General features: G+C 38.0%; 1 protein-coding gene across 3 annotated transcripts in view; it reads right to left on the bottom strand.

The window, feature by feature from the left end:
• Window positions 1-24304, bottom strand: part of PPP3CA (protein phosphatase 3 catalytic subunit alpha) — a 311266-nt gene that overhangs the window by 39678 nt on the left and 247284 nt on the right. For 2 of the 3 annotated variants that reach the window (XM_088021096.1, XM_088021094.1), the window contains 2 exons: window positions 17027-17104; window positions 14465-14559 (listed from right to left, as the gene is read on the bottom strand). In XM_088021096.1, coding sequence (XP_087877222.1) covers window positions 14465-14559; window positions 17027-17104 — 173 coding nt within the window. The remainder of the gene's footprint in view (window positions 1-14464; window positions 14560-17026; window positions 17105-24304) is intronic. The other variant, XM_088021095.1, reaches the window with a different exon arrangement.

Below are 24304 nucleotides of genomic sequence, written 5' to 3'. Positions count from 1 at the left end.
ATATATTTCTATACTCCCATTCTTCTTTAAGTTACCCTACCATTTATGCCATATGACACTTGGCCTAAGGATACATTCGTATAGTATTAAAGGCATGCAAAATGAAAGAATCATGGCACATTACCATACCCCTACTTCTGATCTGCCAGATGGAAAAGGTGAAGTATTTCCCACCTTTGCTAAGTACTACCTGAATACCAGCTCCACTGAAAAGGTCTTTACTATTTTTGGATACAGCATATTCCTAGCTGAAGTGTATCCTTATAAATTCCAAAGGATCTTTAAGGTTCTAAGTTGTCTTTTTTTGGGGGGGGGCTTTATTTATTTATTTGACAGAGAGAGAGAGCAAGCACAAGCATGGGAGCCTCCGGCAGAGGGAGAGGGAGAAGTAAGCAGAAGCTCCCCATCAAGCAGGGAGCCTGACGTGGGGCTTGATCCCAGGACCTTGGGACCATGACCTGAGCCAAAGGCAGATGTTTAACCGACTAAGCCATCCAGGTGCCCCTAAATTGTCTTTTTGAAGAATAATTTCTCCTCTAAGTTTCCCCCTCTTTTTATTGGCATTAGGTTGATACAGCCGGAGTAAGGAAAATAGATGTTATAACAGTGCCCTGGAGGAAAGGGAGAGGTTCTACAGAATACGTCATTTAATCCTTACTACAAATCTGAGAGGTGGGTGTGACTGCCTTATGTTATAATCTAAGGAATTGAGGTTGAGAAATGAAGTGGCTTGCTCAAGATCATACAACCAGTAACTGGATGATCTGACTCATACTTAAACTCAGCTTTTACTGACGTCGAATCCATCCCCTTTCCACCATTCCCTTCTGTCTCTTATAAATTATAAATGGATGAATTCTAGTCCTAGCGGTTATAGTAATTTAACCTTGAATATCGTATTCATAATTAAATGTTTTAGCTTTTGCCAAAATACATATTTGAGAAAATGAAATACAATGCAAATTTACAACTGAGGGTGCAGCTTGCTCAATAGATAAAACAGAAGTTCTGTTTTGTAGCTGGTGAGATAAAGCATTTATTCATTCAACACTGACTCAACACAATTTATTTGAGCGCCTGAAAAAGCAGAAACTTTTTTTCAGATTTCATTTTTGTTTATTAACACCAGAAATAATACATTTTAACAGTGGCTACATTTACTAAGCATCTGCTTTATGCCAGGCACTGTATTTGGTCCTTCACAAAACATCACAAATCTTCACAATAGTCCTCAAAAGTAGTTCTTAATCATTTGCATTTTGAAAATAAGCAAACAGAGAGGTTATTTGCCCAAGGTCACACCTGAGAAGTAGTTAAATTCAGTTTTGGCCTGAATCTAAAGTCCCTGATCTTTCTAGAATTCCATGATATTCTCACCCTAACTGCATAAATCATTCAATGTCTGCCACGTTTTAGACACAGATTCTCCTTCCACATTTATTCTTTGTAAAAAAAGAACACTGGATTGGAGGGCCAGGAGCCCCAACTGCTAGATGGGTTCTCTCATTTAATACTCACAAGACCTGAGGCCACTTAATGTTTTGAGGTCTCAATTACCTCCCCTAACTTTATTTAGAAAATTTATATGACCACTTCCAAATCTGAATGACAACAAACTTCTTGAACAAAGACCTCATCATTAATGCAATTATTGATTAATATTCTCAGTAATTCTAGAGGCTATTTATACTTTTCTACTTTTCTATAGGTTAAAAAGAGAATAACTCCAACTTAAAAATGCAAATACACCAATATGTATTCTTTTTTCTTCAGCAACATAAAGTATTCATGCACAAATAGTTCCCAAATAACCTCACCTTAATAGGTTACTCATGAATTTTTATGTTTTTGTAATATATGTATATCACAAAAATACATGGAAAAAAAAACCCCTTTAAACCAAAACAGTCCCAAATAACTTTAGTCATGAAATTCCCAGTTAACATTTCATCTTCCACCTCCCATATCTGTCCTGCTACCTGCCTCTAACTGTCACTGGGATTACAAAACTCAACTAAAGCCCTAACAGTGTGCTGTTCTCTGAAGTACTTGAAAGACATTTATCTCCAGTGCAGTATAAATAATACAAATGGTTGTACTTCGAGAATCACTTGAGACCAACTCCTGAGGCCTTGTCTGAGAAACAGAGAAAGAACAAAGTCTACCATCAAGAAATCCCACTATTCCACAGGCAATTATACATGATCTCCTGTCATTGAACAATTACATCAGAGGCCTCTCTGGAGAGGGATGATGACATATATACGGATTTTTTTTTTCCTTTAAGTTCTGCTACCTGTAGACTATAGCGACCCCAGCAGGAAAACTAGCATCAGCATGTTCTTTTGGCAAAGTCCTACCATCACGGAAGGAGACATGATGGCTTGACAGATAAAATTCTTGAGATAGGACCTATATACTCATAATGTTCTTTGCCAATATACGGACCTGTGTCATTAACCAAATTTAGAGCAGACCAGACTGCATAAAAAAAAGTGCTCTTCTGTTGCACATGTACTTGTGAAGAATAGCCAGAAAAAAAAATTTGATGTAATGGAAAGAATACTAATCCTCATGAATTTGGAGGCCTGACTGCCAGTTCTTTCTCTGATGTCAAAATTATGGTCTTAAAGTTATGCAATTACTTGGTCTAATCATTTTTACTGCACCTGTAGACCCCTATATAAACATGGAGGCCATGCCATGCACAAGATACAAAATCAGTAATCAAGGGACAGCACTGGACCTCTATTATTTCTAATGACACAACTAGGTGCCCTGAATAGAGTGAAACCCAAGGAATAGAATCCATTCCTCTGTTCACCACACCATGCACTAAAATGCTAGGCCATATCCAAATCTGTAAATTAAAGGGGTCTCCCCTACTTTAAAATTTGAGATTTTGATGAGACACAAAAACCAGTATTTCATAAGAACTCGGTAACATTTCTCAACATCTTTACAATTGCTATCATCAGGAAGGATGATGATAGGGCGATGAGTGAAAAAAACCAGAAATATCCAAACAGAGCTTCTAATTTAAGAGAAGTTATCAACATATTGCTAGCAAGAGGCATTAACTGGTTCACCAAACCATGGGTTCAATATATTTCAAGTGGATTTCAAGAGAATACGAAGCTTCTTTCCTGAGAGCCTTTAGATTAGTAATGTAATGCTCCCAGCATACCTCAGGCTTTCTCAACACTACTAGGTGCTATTTTCAGTAGAGGAGAGGAGAGGTCAGAATAACGGAAATAATGAATTCTAATAACATTTTTCATCTCCTTAACTCTAATTGACCATCCATTCCCAGCTTCAAAAGATGGGACAGAGGGACAGAAAAGAAACAAAGATGAGAAGAAAGCAAATAGCGGCACTCTAGAATCATTATAAACCATCCAGAAATAAAAGGGAAAAAAAGCATAATAAAGGATTTTTTTTTTCCTTTAAGTTCTGCTACCTGTAGACTATAGAGACCCCAGCAGGAAAACTAGCATCAGCATGTTCTTTTGGCAAAGTCCTACCATCACGGAAGGAGACATGATGGCTTGACGGATAAAATTCTTGAGATAGGACCTATATACTCATAATGTTCTTTGCCAATATTTTAAGATTATGCTGTATGTTGCATGAAATGGTTTTTTTGATTCTGGGAGAGATACTATACATTTTTAAAAATCTGCATTTTCCCATAGAGATGACTTTTTTAAGGTACAATTTTCTTTTAGGATTTTGTGAAGACACATATGTATAGTTTTTGTAGTACAAATTATAACATCTAAAAGCACAATCTCTGATTCCTTCCATTTTGAAACCTGACTTCTAACTCTTGTCTCCTTTTTGTTTTTCCCTCAATGTCCTGTACTTGCCCCGGTGTATTCTGTTTTAAAAAGATTCTTTTTATTATTACTAGTGACCTAGGCTAAGGGGAATTTATTAATTCATGAGGGTTGCTGTATTTGGTGAGCAAGGACTATAACTTATAACTCACTTTTACTCTATAGTTCATAAGACTGATGACAGACCAAGTAGTCATTTATGGAGGCAGATTTCAAATCTTCATTTTTAGGTAATTTTGTCATAATGATGTTCTTCAGTCTGTGTTTCTTGAGAAATTTAATGTTTAAACTGCTTGATTTAGTACTTCACATAGGGTCTCTCACTGGCAAATTCTCAATAACTTCCATGTAATGACTGAATTTCAATCAACCTGAAATATTTTATCATTAATAAATATGAACATTAGGTATATATAATTTCCTTGAAGCTGTGAGCTAATGATTTTGTATTTATCAAGATACACATGTGTGTGTTACTATATATAATCCTCTTATGCATGCCTCTAGTCCTTGCCTGCTCCTTCCACCCTGTACACGCGTTCTTCATGATACCTTATTACTTTGCTACAAGTGTCCTACATAAAACTTGGGTGATTGTAACTTACTCACATGAAGGAAAGAGACTGTACCAGATATATCTATGAAATAATATGAGCCAATTTTATGATTATGTGTGTGTGTGCACATGTGTGTGTGTTATGTGTTTCTCTTTTTAATATTGTGTTAGTAAATTTTGAACCAGCTCATTATTCAAATATAGAATTTTGGGTAAAGTCAATAAAAGGAAAATGATGAAAGGGATGAAGAAGGCAAAGATCTCGTTTTATTCTTTTATAGTGCTTTGTACCATACCTGGTACATGGTTGGTGTTCAATAATGTTGGTTGAAGAAAAGATCTAAGGAAAGGAAATAGAGAAAGGAAGGACAAGATGGAGAAAGACAGGAATGACAGAAAGAAGGCAGGCAGGCAAAGAAAAACTAAAAACAAATTTTTCCAGAACAAAACACATGTAACTTCTCAGGATGCTAACAACGTAACTAACCACATATGAACAGTATTAAGGGTACATGTTGGAATTTAGGAGAAAGATAGTATGTCACTTCAGCAGCTAAGCCCTGTTTTAAAAATTGTCAAATAATCTCTATTTTAAGACAAGAATGGAAACAATATTGGCTCTGTCACAAAGTAACTTTGTAAACGTAGACAAATATTTCTCATTTGAGCTTTAACTTCTAAACTTGTAAAATAGGAATACTTATGACCTGTTCTGTTGTTTTCAAAGTATGAAGATCAAATAAAATGATATATGTGATTAATATCCATGATAATATATATGATTAGATAAAATATTTGGCACCTGAAAAACACAAAGTATCATGATGCAGTTTCAAATTCTTCAAGGAAGGGATGGCTATCTATGTTTAACACATTGTCATTTTATAATTCCCACCTAAAGTGTCACATCGAAATACTAACATCCAAAGAGTCTGGGCCAAAAACTGATCCTTGCAATCAGCTCAAGTCCAGTGAAACACTGTGAATTATTTCTACATTACAATTTCACATAGAGAATATTCAATATTTTTTGTCATGTCAAGAGGAAAGACAAGTTATGAGTTCTTTATCAGTTTTAGCTTTAAATTCTAATCCTTATTGTTATAATGCTAAAATAAGGCTTACGCCACTGTAGTAAATGAGAGAGAGAGAGAGGTTTAGCTGAAGCTTTAAACTGCTGGGAAGTTGGCATGGCCTTAGTAAACACTGTGCCCATGCCTTGCTCTCATTCAATGCAGTTGATACTTACCAGACCCTGGCGGGAAGTACCTGGAATACTGGTGATATCTGTATGCAATCATAGAACACCCTTTTCACCTTCAAGGTTGTACCTGGTATCAAGCCCTGAGCTGCAGCCTGCAATGGTTCTAGGTTGCTATCTCCAAGATACCCTTGGCACTGAGCTAATATTAAGCCCGTATACTTGATATTTTCTGTGGAAAGTAAGATTACAGCAGACTTTTTGACATTGGCGGGGCCAAGTCTCTTGCAGATCTAGAATTTCCAGACAACGAATAGCAAGTGATAAGCCAATGATTTGGGTCTTTAACATTATGTAGATTGTCCCTGTTTTTCCTCCTACTAAATGCTTTACAGAGAATTCGATTTCTAGAGAAACAGGTTTCAGTTCAGTTTAAGAATCTTCTAACCATCTGTCAGAAGACGGAATGCAACACTCAGGATGCATCTCCCAGCTGATCCCGTTCAACTGGCAGCAGAAGAGGATTGCCCATGAACCTGCACGGAGGATAATTTAGCATTGCTCCAGATCCTGTCTTCATCCTCATTTAAGGTCTTGTATAACTTCAAGAGCTCAATCCTGTAATTCTATGGGCAACGCTCTGTGAGAAGCAAGGATTGCCTCACTCACTGTGTTATTATTACTTAGGGAAGTTCCACAATTGCTTCACTGCCAAAATCGGTAATTATGTAGTAGTGATGGTTACGAAATCAAGAGGTTCATTTGTCATAGCAACAATACTGAGCATGCATTCAATTAAAACATATATTCAGGGTAATTCTTAAATATTAAATCTTGATGGAGTTTCTATTTTACCCTCTGTCCCATTAATGTTTCTATGCAAGCAAGTGGACGACTGGACAAAACCGATCTATTTAGAAAGTGGCCTCCAACAAGGACACTTTCACAATGGAGCTGAATGAACAAAAGCAAAAGTATAAGCACCTAAGGGATACTTTTTAAAGAAAGAAATTAATGATTTATTTGAGAAGAATATAAGAGATACCCCATTTTTTAAATAATGTATATATTTGAACGTATAACATTCATGTAATTTTGAAGGGATAACAAATGACTCTTCATTTCAAAAGCTTTTCTTTTCTTATTGAAGAACATCTCAACATAATGGAGCCATGAGTTGAATAGGGGATCAGGGCAAACACTGCCCCGAAAGCTTCCAGATAACAAAGCTGACCTGGAAGAGCACAGATAGGGGTTAACCTACAAGCACTGGAGTCAGGCTGCCAATTTTCAATCTCAATGCTATTCCCTGACCAGGTTGTGTGAACCTTGGCGAAAGTATGCAACCCTTCTGCACTCTAGTTTTTCATCAGTAAAATCAAGATAAGAATGTAATTCATGGAGTGTCGAAAGATTAAATGCATTTACACATGGAAACTTAGAGCAGTGTCTGGCACAAAGTAAATGCTCCATTATTATTATTATTATTATTATTATATGCAACTTGCATGAATAAAGCAAATAACATTTGTGCACATGCTATCCCAACTGAAGGGAAATATTTACATTTACTAAATATATTATTACCAACCTAAGACTTTGTAGCAGTCAAGGTGACAATGATAATGATAATGGCATAAGAAATTATAATCATAGTTAAATTAATTTCATATATTAAAGAGTACTGGATATAACAGGCAGTGAAAAGGGGACATTCTGCTAAAAACTCTCACTCCATTCATCTCAGAGTGATCTCTCTGAAAACCATCAAAACTTCCTAACTGAAAGTTCTCTTCAGCCTTAAATGTCTACATAAATTTCTTTTCTACCACCTCATACTGATAATACAAAAAGTTAATGCTAAGAGTTTTCTTCATGGTGTCTGCTTTGCTCCTTCATAAGGTTGCAGATTCCATACCATTTCTCCACAGACAGTCCTAGGTTTAATAATCATTATGAAGAAATTATCTTCCCAATGTGTGTAAAACAATACTCATTGGGGTAAAGAATAAACACGTTTAATTTTTTATAATAAAATGTTTACTAAATAAACGAAGGAATTACTATTTTTTTGATAGGACTTACTTTACTTGTTTTGCTTTAGTAACAACAAGAAAAACACATAGCCTACAATTTGTTAGCAAATATCAAATAACAAAAGGCTACCGTGAATATATATTTACATTTCTTATATTGAAAAAAGTGATCTCGGTGAACAGTTGCTCAAGACCAATTAAGAGGATCTTTAGATTTGATATGATGGCAGAAAAAAGTAAGAGCTGGGAAAATTGTTGCCATTGGACAAAATCTCTGGATTAATTTTATCTAACTTACAAAGCACTAGTGATCATATTTATGCCTGTGGTTGTAAAGGCCCAAAACATGCTTTAAAAATGTTTATGTCAAGCTAAAGCTTGTCCCCATGGTTAAGATAGCCCTCAGACTCTACAGAAATAGCTTCTTGCTTATAAAATGTGGGCAGTTTTGTAGGGAAGTAAGCTTTTTGGCATGCTGTAGAGGAAGAGGCTAACTTAAGGTTGCCTGGGCACGAGTTCTACTCCCTTCCAAAGACCGGCCTCCCCCTGCCCCACCGCCAACCATCTCCTTTTCCTACCCAGGATAAAGATCTGATCTGGTTGGTTCTGCATTTGGATCCTGAACCAGGCAGGTGCCACATACCACTAAGTTTGTAAACACAAGGTGCATCTGGGTGGCTCAGTCGTTAAGCGTCTGCCTGCGGCTCAGGTCATGATCCCAGGGTCCTGGGATTGAGTCCCGCATCAGGCTCCCTGCTCCGCGGGAAGCCTGCTTCTCCCTCTCCCACTCCCCCTGCTTGTGTTCCCTCTCTCGCTGTCTCTCTCTCTCTCTGTCAGATAAATAAATAAAATCTTAAAAAAAAATAAAGTTTGTGAACACAATTCCTGAATGCTGAAACAAGGTCCTGGTGTGAAAGAACTATGCTGTGATAAGAAACAAGTGGGTGGCTCAGTCGGTTAAGCGTATGCCTTCCGCTCAGGTCATGATCCCAGGGTGCTGGGACCAAGCCCAGCATTGGACTCCCTGCTCAGTGGGGAGCCTGCTTCTCCTTCTGTCTGCTGCTTCCCCCACTTGTGCTCTCTCTCTCTCTCTCTGTCAAATAAATAAATAAAATCTTAAAAAAAAAAAAAAGAAATGAGGTTCTCAGGCCTGGCAACCCACAGCACTGATGGTGTCACTGAGGGCTAAGTGCTCCCCCCTAGACGTCAGGGGACCAAGGCGAGCTGGCTTCAGATATGTTGCATTTGCTCCTGCATATCCACATCACAACTGCCAATAAGATTCTTCCCTTGGTTTCTTATAGTAGCAATTCAATCCTTCCTTTACGATAGTATGCCAAGCCGTAAATTATCTCTTTATTTATAAATGGTACTTCTGAAGTCCATGACTACTTTCTGAAGGAAAATATTTGAGGATGTTGACTGTGCCAAGTTTTGGTAGAGCTAAAATGCTTTTTTAAAAGCAATTCTATCAATTTTCCTAGTTTAAAAGTCCAAACCATCATAATACATTTTTTTCCCCATCAAAAAGGGTAGACTTTTGCATGTTAGGATTTTAGCAAATGATGTTTTTCTTGTCTTATCCTCGAAACCCAATTTTGCACCTCTCTCTTCCTTAACCTACTTTAATACTGAATTAATTTTCTTCCTCATTGTCATTTTTAATCTCTGGTCTTAATTACTAAATTAGCATGGTTGCCATTTAGATTTTTCTTCTCAAATCCAAAATACATTTCACTTAATAAATTTTATTTAATTACTTAATTTTACTGTCAGTGGCTCTTCCTGGAACTGAGTTATATACCCCTGGTATGTGTATTTGTATTCCTCTATATCCATATCATACATCCATCCATTCACTCCCCCACCCATATCACAACTCATCTAAACTACAGAGAATTGACACCACATGGCAACCTCATGTAATTTACGTTAGATTTTTCTGAAGCACAGGTGTATCACTAGAGAGATAAAAGACTTAACTATTTACATCGAGGTTTAAAACACATTTTTCCAGAGGTCCGTTATAATTTTTGGCCAAACTGACTTGTTTAAGGCAGAGTTCACATTTGCCCCTTATTTCTTGATACTGAGAGATTTTACTCTAAGATTGCTTTCATGTCACTTCGTCAGTCAAGCTTATTATCATTTGGTCTCCATGGACAAGTTTTCCACTCTCAATTAACACCACTTTTTTCTTTGTAGTATTTTCCAAGTACATCTGAATCATTATTGATGGAATTCTTTATTTAACATCTATCCCACTACCAAATTATAAACCCCACTAGCGTGAAGAAAATGTCCATCTTGTTTATTTTATACACGCAGCACCTAGCACAGTGCTTAGCATATGTAAGTTCTCAGTAACGGTTGGTTGCACTGGTGAGTGGATGAGGTTGAAGTCATTTTTACAGGTGGTATATTAGTAGTATTATTATTGTTTTTTAAGATGTTATTTATTTATTTGACAGAGAGCACAAGGGGGAGTAACAGAGGGAGAAGCAGACTCCCTTCTGAGCAGGGAGCCCGATGCGGGACTCGATCCCAGGACCCTGGGATCATGACCTGAGCTGAAGGCAGACACTTAACCAACTGAGCCACCCAGGTGCCCCAGCATATTATTATTATTATTATTATTATTATTATTAGAAGCAGAAGCAGTGTGCATGTGTCATTCCTGCAGTTTTCTTCTGTTATTATTATTGTTAGAAGCAGCAGAAGCAGTGTGCATGTGTCATTCCTGCAGTTTTCTTCTGTTCAGTGGGTTTGGGTAATTATGAAATTGCTTTACCCTTAGGGCTACAGATTCAAAGAAGGAAAACAATTCAAACGTGCAAAGTGCTCTGCAAATGTTTAACTCCAACTTGGAAAGGGGTTTAGAACTGGTTACAACAGTAACTTAAAGTGAGATAGAGCTCTGTGGGCCTGGTAGGGCACTTTGGGTACTGTCTTGCTATTTAATTTCCAGAAAGAAAATGCTTCAATCAATGCATGTGTTGATGGCCTACCATGTATAATGCATGCTACCTGGCTTTACAATGTGTACCAAAAAGCCCCTACTTCAAACTAATTATAATCTGATTGGGAAGTTATAGCAATGCTAACTATAAGAAAAGCTAATGAGAAAAAAATTAAATGGTAAGTATGAGGGCAAATGATTGGTATTTCAGGCATTCAGAGAAGGACCACCAACAGAAGTCTTCATAGAAACAGACTGGAGTCTGGGAACAGGCCGTTTAGATGGGCAGAAAAGAGGAAGACAAGTATTCAAGATAGAAAAAAACTTATGTGGGCAAAGAGGTGGCGACAGGGATGGCCAAAATTTGTACAGGGCAATGAGCAGAACAATGCCGCTAACGTAAAGGGTTCACTCAGAGAGCTGAGAGATGGGTTATAAAGGTAGATCAATCCATGAAGTGAAACTATACCTAAGAGGCTGAGGAGAATGGGGTATTTTTCTGTCAGTTTCCCTGAAGCCACTGACAGGTGATAGCAACATAAAATATTCAATGATGATAACATCTTAATACTGCACATTTTGTTGCAAAGTAATTTCATCTATTATTCACAGAAGAAATTTTTTTTTCTCATTTTGCAGAGATGTCACTGCACATCAATACATGTAAATGAGCTAGCTGTTTCATGGCAGAGCTGTGATTGCAAGCTCCATCTTCTGCCCAGGCAGGTTGCAGGAATTGTCAGAGTGAGGAGACAGAGGCCAGGGGAGGGGTGGGTGGTTCGCCTGTGTTCCTGCAGGCTGCCAAGGCTAAGAACTGCGCGAATCACCGTGGGCTACACCAAGGATGGGCCACTTCCAGTCCTCATTAACTTTTAGAAAGCCTCTTTTCATTGCAGGCAAGTATAGAACTACTTATCACAACCTACAGACATTGAAACATGAAGCTGATCACACACCTATGCTTGGTTTTAAGATGGCAGAATAAAACTGTTTTTCTCATTGCTTCATTTTGCCAAAGAGCTCTCGCTGCTGCCTTAATTTGCAGGTGCTTAAAAATCAAATCATATTTTAATGATTGGGTTATATACAACTCCATAGCCTTTTACGGTCACCTGTTTCTAAGAATCAAAAGGTTAACTTAGAGATTCTTCACCACTGTCTTTCCATTGATGATGTTTTGAGGGCGCTTGCAACCCAGCTTTCTGGCAGTGCCTTTTACAATTTTCGTTAACATTTATCTTATTCAAATACAGTACTCCTCACTTCAGCTGTGAATCACTGACTGCCACTCCCACATACTGTACCCAGTGTTAACATAATCGCTTTAAAGTGCTCCAGAGATCTTACACAAAAGTCTTTTGAAATTAGGCTCAAACTGAAGAATGTATCTTTCTTCTTTCTATCAGTTTATCTTTTTTCTCTCAGGAGGATTTTTTCTTTTATGAAAAGGTTCCCAAACTGAAATGCTTCTCTCCCCTTCCTGAGAGATTGTGATCTACCCTAAACACAAGAGAACACGAAGAGAACTACAAAGCCTCCAAGATTGCAATCCGCTGATGTCTACTGTTTTTTTTTTTTTTTTAAGTTCGCGCCTTGTTAAATCAGAACCATCGACAAAGAAGCAGTGAATATCCTGTGGGAGAAATAGCCATTGGTCTCAAGCAGAACTGTTACCCAGCATTATGATGAGTGGAAAAAAATCTAAATCTGTTTTTATGGAGTGAAATCCCAATTTTCTTTTTCTTCTTTTTTTTCTGTTTTGACTTTTTTTCAATTGTTAAAAAAAACTTGTATGTGTAGTCCATGCTACTTAGTAATTCCTTTGTCAAGAAAATTACTTATTTGGGCACTCCTTTCATTAGGTGAAATAGAAAAAAAAATTGTTTTAATGCCATAAAGAAATAAGAACCTAGGTGTTCAGATTGTACATACTTTCGGAAAATAGTAGGATCATGAGGGGACATGCAAGATGACCCACTGAGTTCCTGCATTCCTTACAGGTACCACAGGGGAATTCTCTGGTATGAGAACACACATCCAATCCAAGGGAATTCAATCTTACTGTTTTTATACAAAAGGCTTCAAGATTGAGATTTTATTTGGCAAAAAAAAAAAAAAGTTTTGGCTGCTTAAAAATAAAAGTTTCAAAAACACTGGTCTTGACTTTATTTTATTCTGTTTTTCTTTTTCTAATCAAATGTTCATCATTCTTTAATGTCCAGATCACGTTTTACCTTAAACAAGGCCTTTTCTGACCATTCTAGAATATCATTCCTTGTCTAACATACTCACTGTTTAACTCTCTTAGTTTCACTTAACGACACTGTTTTATATTTGTATTAAATCACCCAAATGTCTTACTTCATCAACTGGCTTATAAGCCCTTGGCACACCAAGAACATGGTTTGTTTTACTTTGTATGCTTCTTGCCACTGAGTACTAAAGACAGCTCCTCTTTTCTAGAAATTAGGCAACTGGGAAACAGGGGACAACTCTCCCTTGCCCCCCGCCACCACCTGCCATCCATCGTTGTGACAGAAACTTCACAGCACCTTCTGATAACTTCACTCCAGGGCCACAGAGGAGGGCCCACCACAGTCAAAATGGCCGTGTATGAGACTGTGCAGTGTGGCCATCCCACCCCACCCAGCAGGCATGTCTCTCTGGGCTATGCAGTCAGGATAGTCATGTGAAGTATCTATAGGACAGCACAGATATGCCGGGGGGAGGTGGGGGGGAGGCAAGGATCTCAGCAGGCCACACTCAGATATGCTGCATTAATCTTATCTAGACCAATGCCAACCAAAGTTAATGGTTTTTTCATATTTTATCCCCCATTCTGTCACACCTATAACACTCCATGTCATTTCTGAATAAAGAAATTACCTTGATAAAAGAGGATAATGTGTCCCTTGCTCCTCCTCTCTTCCTGATAGTCAGTAAATAATGCCCTCTTGTTAGGAGCGCCTGGGTGGCTCAGTCCTTAAGCGTCTGCCTTCCGCTCAGGTCATGATCCTGAAGCCCTGCATCAGGGCATCAGGCTCTCTGCTTGGCGGGAAGCCTGCTTCTCCCTCTCCCACTCCCCCTGCTTGTGTTTGCTCTTGCTATCTCTCTCTCTGTCAAATAAGTAAATAAAATCTTTAAAAGTAATAATAATAATGCCCTCTTGTTTCCTGGTCTTTTTTAGGCAGGCAAGTATGGAGTTTCATAAAGGAAGTACAGGACACTAAACCAGAAGATGTGACTTGATTGTAGTTCCTCACTACCTAACTGAGTGACCTAGGGCAAAGCAATTAGCCATAGAGATCCACTCTGCGTATTAAAAGGGGGTGGGGAGTAAGGATATTTACTTTGAAGTTTAATTCAATTTTTTTTTTTTTTAATAAATGAACATGAGCCTGCCTAGCGCAGGATCCAGCTCATGGTACGTACTCAATTTAAATGCAACTTAAATTTGAATTTGAAGCAATAGCTTCTTTTGCTCATTTTTTTCTTAATCCCTTACATGCACAATCACCCTGTTCTCATTGAAATCCACATCCTTTTAAAGAAGCATGATTTTTGGATTACTTTCAATTATTATTTCTTTTAAAACCTCTATCTACCAGAGCAGTTCACTGCATGTAGACCCTGCTATACATTAGAATCCCCTGGAGAACAGTTAAAGAAAAAACAGTGCCTGGTCTCCATGTCTGACCAAATTGAATCTGTAACTCTGAAGACAATCACAAAATCTGCATCCAACAATACATGAAAAAGCCAGGGGAAAAAGACTGGCTGAAAACGCTTCATTCAAACCAAACCCAAATGAAACAGCTTGAGAATTATTGCACATGGTCTGCAAGACTGCAAGAGGGATCTAAAACCACTTACCTTTGTTATTGTATACATCTAAATAATTTGGTGCTGAGAAAATCGTAATTAGAGAAGGGAAGCCTGTCGTTTGACTTTTCCTGTACATGCGATACCTAAAAACAACAAAGACGAGTTACAACAAGGCTATTATGGGAAAAAAAAAAAGGTGATATCAAATTACGGATTTAAAATAGAATATTCAAGTTACGTTTTGTCATTCCAAGAGAACTCAATTACATAACATTAAACAAAATTTTCTCTCTAAAGTCTGTTACACACAGACATGAATTCCTCTCAAGGTTGACAATGAAAACACACAATCACATGTACAATATACAAAGAGGCCTTTCCTAAGCGTAACAGGCCTAGGGGAGGGTGGAATTCAAGGCAAAATCACAGTTCATATCCATGTGTGCAAGAGAGAAAACAAAGGTCACTTTTTGCACGAAGATCTCCTGTACCTACAATGTTTTTTAGAAGTTTGCCAATATTCTTGACATTAAGACTAAATAAGCAGAGCAACATATAAATCTTTCACACTAAAAACCAGGCTGATTATTAATCTGCAATACCTACGATACTCTGTTATGGTCTTCACTAAGCAATTTGCTTTTCAAAGGACGTGTGGTTAAATCTACAGGTTTTACATATTGAAAGTGTTTCTATTTTAGAACTTCATTACCAATCTCTTTGGCATCTGAAGGTCAAAGATTATTGTGTGAGCAGGGTAATACTTAATCAGTAATGAAACAGAACATCTGCAGGATCTTTGGAAATAAACCAAGAAACCAGTTACTTTTCTTCTCCTTAGATAAAAATAGGACTCTAGTCCTCAAATAATCAAAAAATACAGGAAACTCTGGCTCTTATCAATTAAGGTGAAAACACACCTTATGACTTCTATGTAACAGATTTTAGGAATATTGGTTTAGAAAATTGCCTATGAAGTGCAAAACAAAATTTTATCATTCCTTGGATTTATCAGAATTTATCATTCTGTGCCATGTTATTTCTGGCTGACTAACCATGCTTACTTTAGTTGGGTTCTAAAGTACATCAAATATCTGCCTTTAGGTAGATAAATAGCCACCTTAAGATTTATAATTTTATAAATATTTTGATACTACTCTCCCCAGGAGAAAATATCCTCTGAAGAAACTTCTGAAATATTCTAGAAGTATTTATTCTGCATACTGGACTAAACTTTGCTGGTGGAAAAAAAATCAGAATGTGAAAGATAATTAACACTCTCAATCTTAGTACCCTTGGCATTTTAACTGTGACTGGCTATGCCTACTTCACAACAAATAAAAACAAAGAAACTAGATGACATAATCTCAATTTTCCACAATTAATCAATCAAATGTTCAATTCAAACAAATATGCTAATTGATTTTAACTGATGAACTTAAAATATTTTCAAATAAGCAGATGACTTCAGGTCTGTAGTGGGATTAATATAAAGCTGCTTAAAATGTTCAGTTGGGAAAGTCAGTCAAAAAAGCAGAGTGACACCACTGCCCTGAAAAGTGCAAAAAAAAAAAAAGAAAAAAGAAAAAAAATTATTTGAGGACTTGATTGGTTGGGCATATCAACAGGTTATATCAAAGGTCAGCTACAACACGCTGAGTATATAGAATTGGATCAGTTCATACCTGTTGATTATTGGTTGGAAAAAGCTAATTTTGAAAGGAACTTAGGATCTGCCTTGACTTAGGATCATCAGACATGGGCTTACTTCAGAATGCGGTCATCTCTATTCCTAATTTCAGCACACAGGTTATAATACTAAGTGTTCCTCCCTTTCAGAAAACTCAGAATATGAAAGAACGAGTTTAAGGATTTGAAAGCAAACAATACCTTTCAGGGGAGCCTACTGAGAAGGGTACTAGACTTCAAATCCTAGAATTCATTATGCCTTTTTCTCCCTATTACAGATTTAATGCACTATCAAACTGAGTATCTCATATTTCTTAGTTTTCTAAGCCCTTATAATTGGCCTACCAATTATACTAATAATTATACTAACCGCAGACCCTAAATTTTAAAATTTACCATGTATTACAAAATCTTGTTATGCATTTGTTAGTTAGAATATACAATTTTCTCCCTCACTTAAATGCTTCTACTTTTGTCCTTTAAAACTTCACAGGGGTCAGGAATGATATTCTTTAAATGAGAGTACACCATGCAGTATCTGTTAAATATTTATGTGTAATTCTCACTCCCATCGCCAACCAAGACTGAAAAGTTGCTGGTAATTTACTCACTTACTGGACAGTGGGAAGAGCAGGATGAAAAGAAATCAGATGGACCCATAAAGTTCTTAAGAAAGCCAGCTGAAAATTTTAGCTGTTCAAGCTAAAAATGGAGGCACTTTAAAGGGGAACCTCACCACACATTTGCGACCACTCATTCCCCAGGACCCTGCCATTATCTGTGTCATCAGAACACAATTTTAAGATCTAATGTCTTCAGGGAGAGAGCCTAGCAAAAAAGATCCTCCACAGCCTGAACAAAGTGAGGAAGCTGTGACCCAGGGGCTATGCATGGTTTCCATAAACCCACAAAACTGCTCACCCTGCATCTTGGGCTTCATGGGCTCGGAGTATAGATAACAAATTATTGTGCTGTAAGAATTCACATACAGCCGGGTAACTGCCAGAGACAAAAAGAAAAGAGAAAGAAGCATCTGTTATGAAATCATCAAGAGTAGCACACGTTATCTGTAACATCCCAACCTATGTGATCTGATCAAGCATAATCAAACATACATCATTCATGAAACAAGCCTCTTGGCTCTCAGGACAGATATTTTTCCCTGTGGCAGAAAAAGCACCTGCAGCTCTACTTTTTACATAATCTGAAAGGGCTGGAGATACATGAATTAGACAAAGAATGCAGGCCATTATATAACAACACTAGAAAAATGTCCACTCATAGAGAAAATCAATATTATCAAGTCTACATTTAAACACAAGTGAACAGAAGCATCAATATAACATAAGAATGGAATTTAAAATATAAACCTCAATTTTCTCAAATATAGCACTATTTGGATGCACGTGCGTGCCTGAGTGCTCTACAGAGTGGATTGAGTTAGGGAGTGAGAGAGAATATGTCTTCTGGAAACCAAGTTACCAACTTACTTATGAGTACAATAACTGATATATCATTCAAAATCTAAACAGAATTATGGAATTCACAGGTTTTAAACTGTGTACTTTAAATATGATCAACAGAACTGTATCTTAAGACTTATTCTTAACCTTGACTTAATTAAAATATTAAATACATAATCAAGATGATTTTGTCTGTTAAGGAAGTCTCAAAACCAAAGATGAGAACATTATTAAAAAATGAAATTCAAAGTACAAACTAAACTTGTAAAACCCTTGGCAATCACTTTGTCTCTGCTCTACGAATTTTTCATGAGATAAATGTATGTCATAAAAATGAATAAATTTTAGGTGTTTCAAATAAAGCGACAGCAAACTAATGCTCATTTTAATATAAACAAATTGCAGATGCCCACTAGAACCTAAACTACATGCACTATAAGGAATGATTCAGCAACCATAAAAATAGCACTTTGAAGAAATACTAAAGAGTACATGTCACTCAAATAATTTATTATAAAAGAGAAGATGAAAATAGTTTCTATGTTGCAGTTTTTATAAGAATTCCCTGATCAAAAGGAAAAAAAATACCATTAATATGGTACACCAGAGTAGAGATGTTGATTATAAAAAGGATTCAGTTCTTTGCAAAACTGGAATCTGAAATCAAAAATAGTCTTCTTGCATGTGCGCACATTTATGTGCATTTGTACGCATATGTATAGGTATTCTAGAATATTCTAGCAATCTGCTAAGGAGAGAAAAAGAGGAGACCGACCTTCATGAGGCCTTTACTTCCTAGTTGCCCCAGGTCAGTCCAGTAAATAGGCCATGTAACTGATGGACATTAGTGTAACCTGCAGGCTGAAGATGACCCACGAGTATGCACATGGAAACGTGTCCACACAGTACCTAGATCAAGAGCTGAGCAACGTGTGTCTTTAAAGGCTGGTGTTCTACCCGAGGAAAAGGCGAGTATATGACCTTTCCAGATCAGTGTGTGTCAACAAAAGAAGGCTTAATTGCTGAGACACTGGCTGGTCTTTACAAAATAGCACATACGTTTGGACATATTTAGTCGTAAAGTGCCCAGCCAAGGGATAACAGCGTAGGGTGGCATCCAATAATGTTCCTTCCTGATCTCTTTCAGCCGTTTATCTTTTGTGCCCTTGAAATACTTCTTTAAAAAGATAGTTTAGTGCCTTGTTGTAGCACTGAACGACAAAGGTTGTTTGTCTAGGTTTGTCACTTTTTGTCCTTGGGCAAATGGCTTGGCAGCACTTTTTTTAAATTTATTTTTTCCTTTTGTTAGAACCTACACTAGTCTTATGAAAGCATAATTTTAATACATTTTCTTCATGCTAAGTTTGATACCCTTAGGTGTTTAAAGTGTTCCCTCATGGAAAAATATATCTGATTTTTAACAGCAATCTGAAGAAAATAAAATTAACCTTGCAGCAATCTGCTAGGTTAATAGCATTAAGTGAGGAACACTTGTATTATTACTTGGAAGGAACTCATTTTGAAGAAAATCTTTAGAAATTTAAAGGCATACATAATCAAATACTCAAACTCTCTAAGAATTACAAACATTTTTCTAAATACATTTAAAAAATACTTGAAATCATCTAGATTCCCATTATTGGTCAACTGCCTGCCTGGGATACACTAAAGTCTTTAATAATATTAGGTGAAAAAAAAAAACAACTTCACAACATTTTTATGTTTTTCAATGGAAAAGATGATATACCAAAAAGCGTTCAAGCTAAAAAGCACTAAAGATATATGTAGAATGATAGAGAAAACAGGGTTCAGAACCCCTAATACCACAGAGGGAACTGGAAAATCATTTATTCCCCAATAATTTGTCAAAGACTCATTGGTGATTTTTTCTATTTGTTAGAAGACTGTATTAGGCACAGGGAGGGTGGTATGGTAAGTGTAAGGTGTAGTTTCTGTCTTGAGGATATTTATTATCTAGGTAGGAAAGTAAAGCATTTATTGAGATATTATGAAACAAAGAAAGCACATTGGTCTGAGGAAAAATTTTGAAAAATACCTATCCCATGTTAGATCTTTTGTTTTCTTTCTTTTTTTTGTTTTTTTGTTTTCTTCGCATTAATGAGGTAAACCTTCTGAGGTGTTCTATGCCCATCAAGGAGAAAGAGCACCTTTTCCTCCAGGCTGGTCAGCCCAAGCATGAGCCCATGGCCTCCTTTTGAGTACAGGGCTGGCTGGATCTCAGTCCTACTCACAACCCGTCTGTGGGCACCCCTGTCAGGCAACGCTAGTATGGTTTTGTTTAACCCAGTGTGCTGAACATGTCTTGAAAGAAGACTTAGTGCAAAGATCGGTGAAGGCCAGTGATACTTTCAGCTTTGTGATATTCATTTACCAGCATGCACTAATATGGGGAAGAAGCTGTACTCTCTGAAAATTCTTTTTTTTTTTTTCCTCTTGGTACATGATTATTCCTTAAGCACTAGAGAGTGGTTTCCTCTTAGAAAAGGAGGTGGAAATTTCCATGGAATAGTGGGAATCCTTAGATCTGGGTTCTTATTCCAATTTCCTGTGTAAACTCTGGAAAATTGCTTAACCTCTTTGAGCCTGAATTACCTCACTGGTAAAAATGCAGGCGGTAGCATTTATATCATAGACTCAAGATAAAGATTAAATGAGTTAGCAGTATATAAATTCCCTAGTCTAGGCCCCAACTGAGAATGGTAGACATTTAACAACTCCTAATTTTCTCTCCACCACCATGTTGTGGAAGAAAGAACGCAGCATAGAAGTGAGTCAGCAATCCCAGATTCTAGTAGTAGCTGTTGTGAAAAAGAAACCTACAGACCTAAAATGGTATCACTTAGGCCAACTCACCAACTGGGGCTTCATACCTAACCTAATGGAAGTTTCAGCCTTCCCCAGAAAAGTAAATCCTAACTGGTCAATCAGGAATGTTCTGACCTGCATCAGTGAGGTAATCTGTCACATGGGCCTTCTGCCTCCACCAAAGGCCGTTGTGGTAATCTGTGTGAGACCCTTGCCCCTCCCCCTAAGGCAACGTGACTGGCCTGAAACAAGATTTTCTTTCCTTTTGCTAATAACCTCTCACCCCACCCTCCTTCCTATAAAAACCTTCCATTTTGTCCAGCCCCTCAGAGCCCTCTATTTGTTAGCAGGGACGCTGCCCAGGTCATGAATTGTTTAATAAAGCCAATTAGATCTTAAAATTTAATCCGTTGATTTTTTTTTAACACTTAAATTTATTGGTTGTGACTCATGTTAGATCGTTAATGGCAATGACATACGGGGAATACTAAATAGGAAAGGAGTTAGAATAAAAGCAGGAGAGGGACGGATGCAGACTGAGTATGCACAAAGGTAAAGAAGGTGCAAAAGACAAACAGGAGAAATGGGAGAGAAACTGTTTTGGCATTAGAGAAAATAGTTATTATTAGACTCATTCTGTTTATTCTCTTATTTTTGTTTCTTCCTATGTTAAACTATGCTTTAGACCTTGAATTAAGCCTCCCGGGTTTCTGTCTCTTTAACTAAGACATAGCCAACCGGCATTATTAAAATGCTTTTTTTAAAGCTTTTTTGTCTTCATTTCTACTGAGTATTTTTTCCTTCTGGAAAAGCCTACTCTTCTGCCAAGCCTTAGCTAAGTTATCACCTATAAACCCTTCCCCTCAAAACTACCTCACTCTGGAGTGTAGAGAACTGCTGCGTCCACCATGCTCCCGTAACGTATTTGTCTAAGAGATCATTCATCATGTTGTAGTGTAAATTATGTTTATTTATCTGCTCTCCAGCGATACTGAATGCCTCAAGAGATGGACATTATTGTATTTGTCTTCATATCCTAAATGCTTAGCAGCAATCTGTCAGCTTATCGGAGCTACACGGAGCTTACTCCAGCTACCCCTGGAGTAGCCTCAACAGGGCAGTCTAGCAGGTGAGAGATGGAAAGGTTTCTTTCCCTCACCGGGGTCAGCAAAGCAGAGGCAGTCAGCCCACAACCCCTGCTAAGGGGCTGGGAGGAAGCCTCTTGCTGCCTCCTTGGTGTCCTTACCTTCTCTCAGCCCAGCAGTAAGGGAGGACTCTGCCCAACAGCCAAGCTCCTCCTCTGTCTCTGGGTGCTGGGCAATGGGTCCTAAGCCCTGGGGTGTCCCGGCGTCACCTGGATGCTGTCAGGCGTACCTGTTCCCAGGGCTTGCCATGGTTCTTTTTTTTTTTTCTTTGCCCCAGGGTTCTCCAACTAATTTAATTTTACCCACTAGGTATCACGTCTGGAAGGGCTCCAACTTCTCCTGCCAGAGCTTAAGTCCTTGCTTGCACCTGGCTGCGGGCTGCCTCAGGAGCCGTGAGCAATTTTTATTTAAGGCAAACATTTTATTGACTCTTAACATCTACACAGAAAACTGTCCAAATCAGAAGATTACAAATGAATGATCTATCTTCCCCTTGTAACTAGCGCTCAGATCAAGACACAGAACATTCGTTACCTGAACCCCAGCCACTCTTCATAGCTCCTTCGCATCACTATCGCCTCCTCACTAAGGGTACCTGCCACTCGGGCTTTGAACACTACAGATTAGCTTTCTGTAAAGTTAAACTCTTATTTCAATGCTATGATCAACATGCGCTCTAGTATCTGGTTCCCTCCACTCATTGCCGTCCTTGTGGCTTTTACCCATGTCGTTATCTGCAGCTTTGGTGAACCCCTTCTCATTCGCTGTATTTAGGTATGTAGATATACTACAATTTATTATTCATTCTATTAAATAGATAGATAATTGGGTTGTTTCCATTTCTTGGCTATTACGAATATGGTTGCTATGAGCAATCTTTTGGGTGCAAACACATGCACATTTCTAGTGAATATAAAAATAAAAGTACAGTAGCTTAGTTATATGTATGTTCAGCATTAGTGTATACTGAAGCAGCTGACTGTAATTTGGGATGAGAAGTAAAAGGGGACCATTCAGATGGTCATTTTTCTAGATGTGTTCTCTTCCATCATATTTTCATAAACACCACTTTCCCTGCCTGCAAAGAGCCTTCCCAGATGATCCTGGTTGGATATGTCCTGTTCATCCTTTAAAACTCAGGTCTAATAACACTTCTACCACGTGTTGTCCCTTAAATTCCAATCTACCTGTTTGGGTTAGGCCCCCCAGCTCTGTGTGTATATCTGTGTACGTGTGTGTGTGTGTGCGTGTGTGTGTGTGTGTGTGTGTGTGATAATCTCCACATTTCTCACAGTATTTCTCACTTTGAATTTTATTTGTCATAGTGTATGGGTCTTTGCTACTCAAAAGTACTCTCCCTCAAAGGCAGGTACTCTGAGTATCTATAAAGCCTCACAGAAGGCATACATACTAGGTGCTCAACTAATGTTTATTAAATAATTGAATGAGTGAATGAATTCTCAAAAGGATACCCATTAGGGAAACCATATGATTTGGAAGAGGGAGTGGGAAGGAAGTTCTGAAATTTAGATGTGATTTCAACGAACTAAAAACAAAAGTCTTGAACTCAGAGTGGGAAGAAGGGAAGGGGGAGTGGTCTAGGTTCTGGTTATATTTTTAAGAAAGGGTCGATAAGATGTGATGACTGATGGGTGGTGATTTCAATGCAAAAAGAACAAGCGAAAATATTTGCTAGTCTGCATGAGTCTTAACAGAACTGGTAACAGAAGCGAAACCAGGAGGAATCCCCAGTGCGGAAGTAAACCATAAGCCTTTTCAGGCAAGGTGAGTTGAGGTTAAGGTGACCATGGGCCATCTAAGATAAAAACTTCCAGCAGCCACCTAGAAATAGAGAAGTCCAGCTCAGGAAAGATAAACAGTTGAAGGGGCTTGATTTGGTAATCAAACCACAGAGTTTATATACAGTTTATAGGGAAGCTAAGTGAACGGGTGAGGTTCCAGGGAAAGGTGTGAAGGAAAAAAATGTCCAAAGCAGGAGGACGACCAAGGAAAGGCAGGGATCTGCTAGATAAGTTAGAGGAGAATCGGGATGCGGGAGAAGGAAGAACCAGAGGATTTCCAGGTGAAAGGGGTTGGCAGGAAAGTCCGCCGCAGAAGGGAAGGTGGGCTGCATATGACAAGCAGACACACGGCTGATCGGTGATTAAGCGACTGGCAGTGATTTGAGTGAGCCACAATTTGCAGCTTCAGAAACACTTTGAAAGACTGTCAAGATGTTCTTCAAGTGTCAGAGTTGAGAGGAACTTCAGAATGTCTGATGTAACTCACTCCTTTTGAAGTAAAGTAACCCTGAACACAAAGCTTACGTGGTTCATCCAAGGCAGACACATAAACTGCCAACCCAAGCACCAAATCCAGCCAACAGTTTTGTTTGGTCTACATGAAAATGAAAATTTTACCTCCAATTTTTCAGGATCCTCACAAATTTTTACAGTATAAGGCTTGGCCTCTCTCAGGTATCTCGAGTACTTGCCTGGACATTATAGGCATTTGAGTTCACAAACTGCGATCTAAGGTTACAAAGATAATTGGTAGCGCTGGGGCCAAAGCTGAGGATTCCTTCCCCCCCCGTCACACTGGCTCTCTTCTCTTAACTCATGGTGGCATTCATGCATTCTTACTGATGCCTTTTTCTGTTGAACTTCATTTTATTTAAATCATGGCCCAGACACTTTGTTAGATGAGGCTAGGGTGGCATAGGAAATTAAATATGCAGACTCTATAAATGTGTCAAATAGAATTGG

Source organism: Eumetopias jubatus, unplaced genomic scaffold (assembly GCF_037043125.1).
Source record: "Eumetopias jubatus isolate StellerSeaLion01/CBP00866 unplaced genomic scaffold, mEumJub1_p1.0 scaffold_2, whole genome shotgun sequence".
Lineage (NCBI taxonomy): Eukaryota > Metazoa > Chordata > Mammalia > Carnivora > Otariidae > Eumetopias > Eumetopias jubatus.
This window is presented reverse-complemented; position numbering and strand designations above follow the sequence as displayed.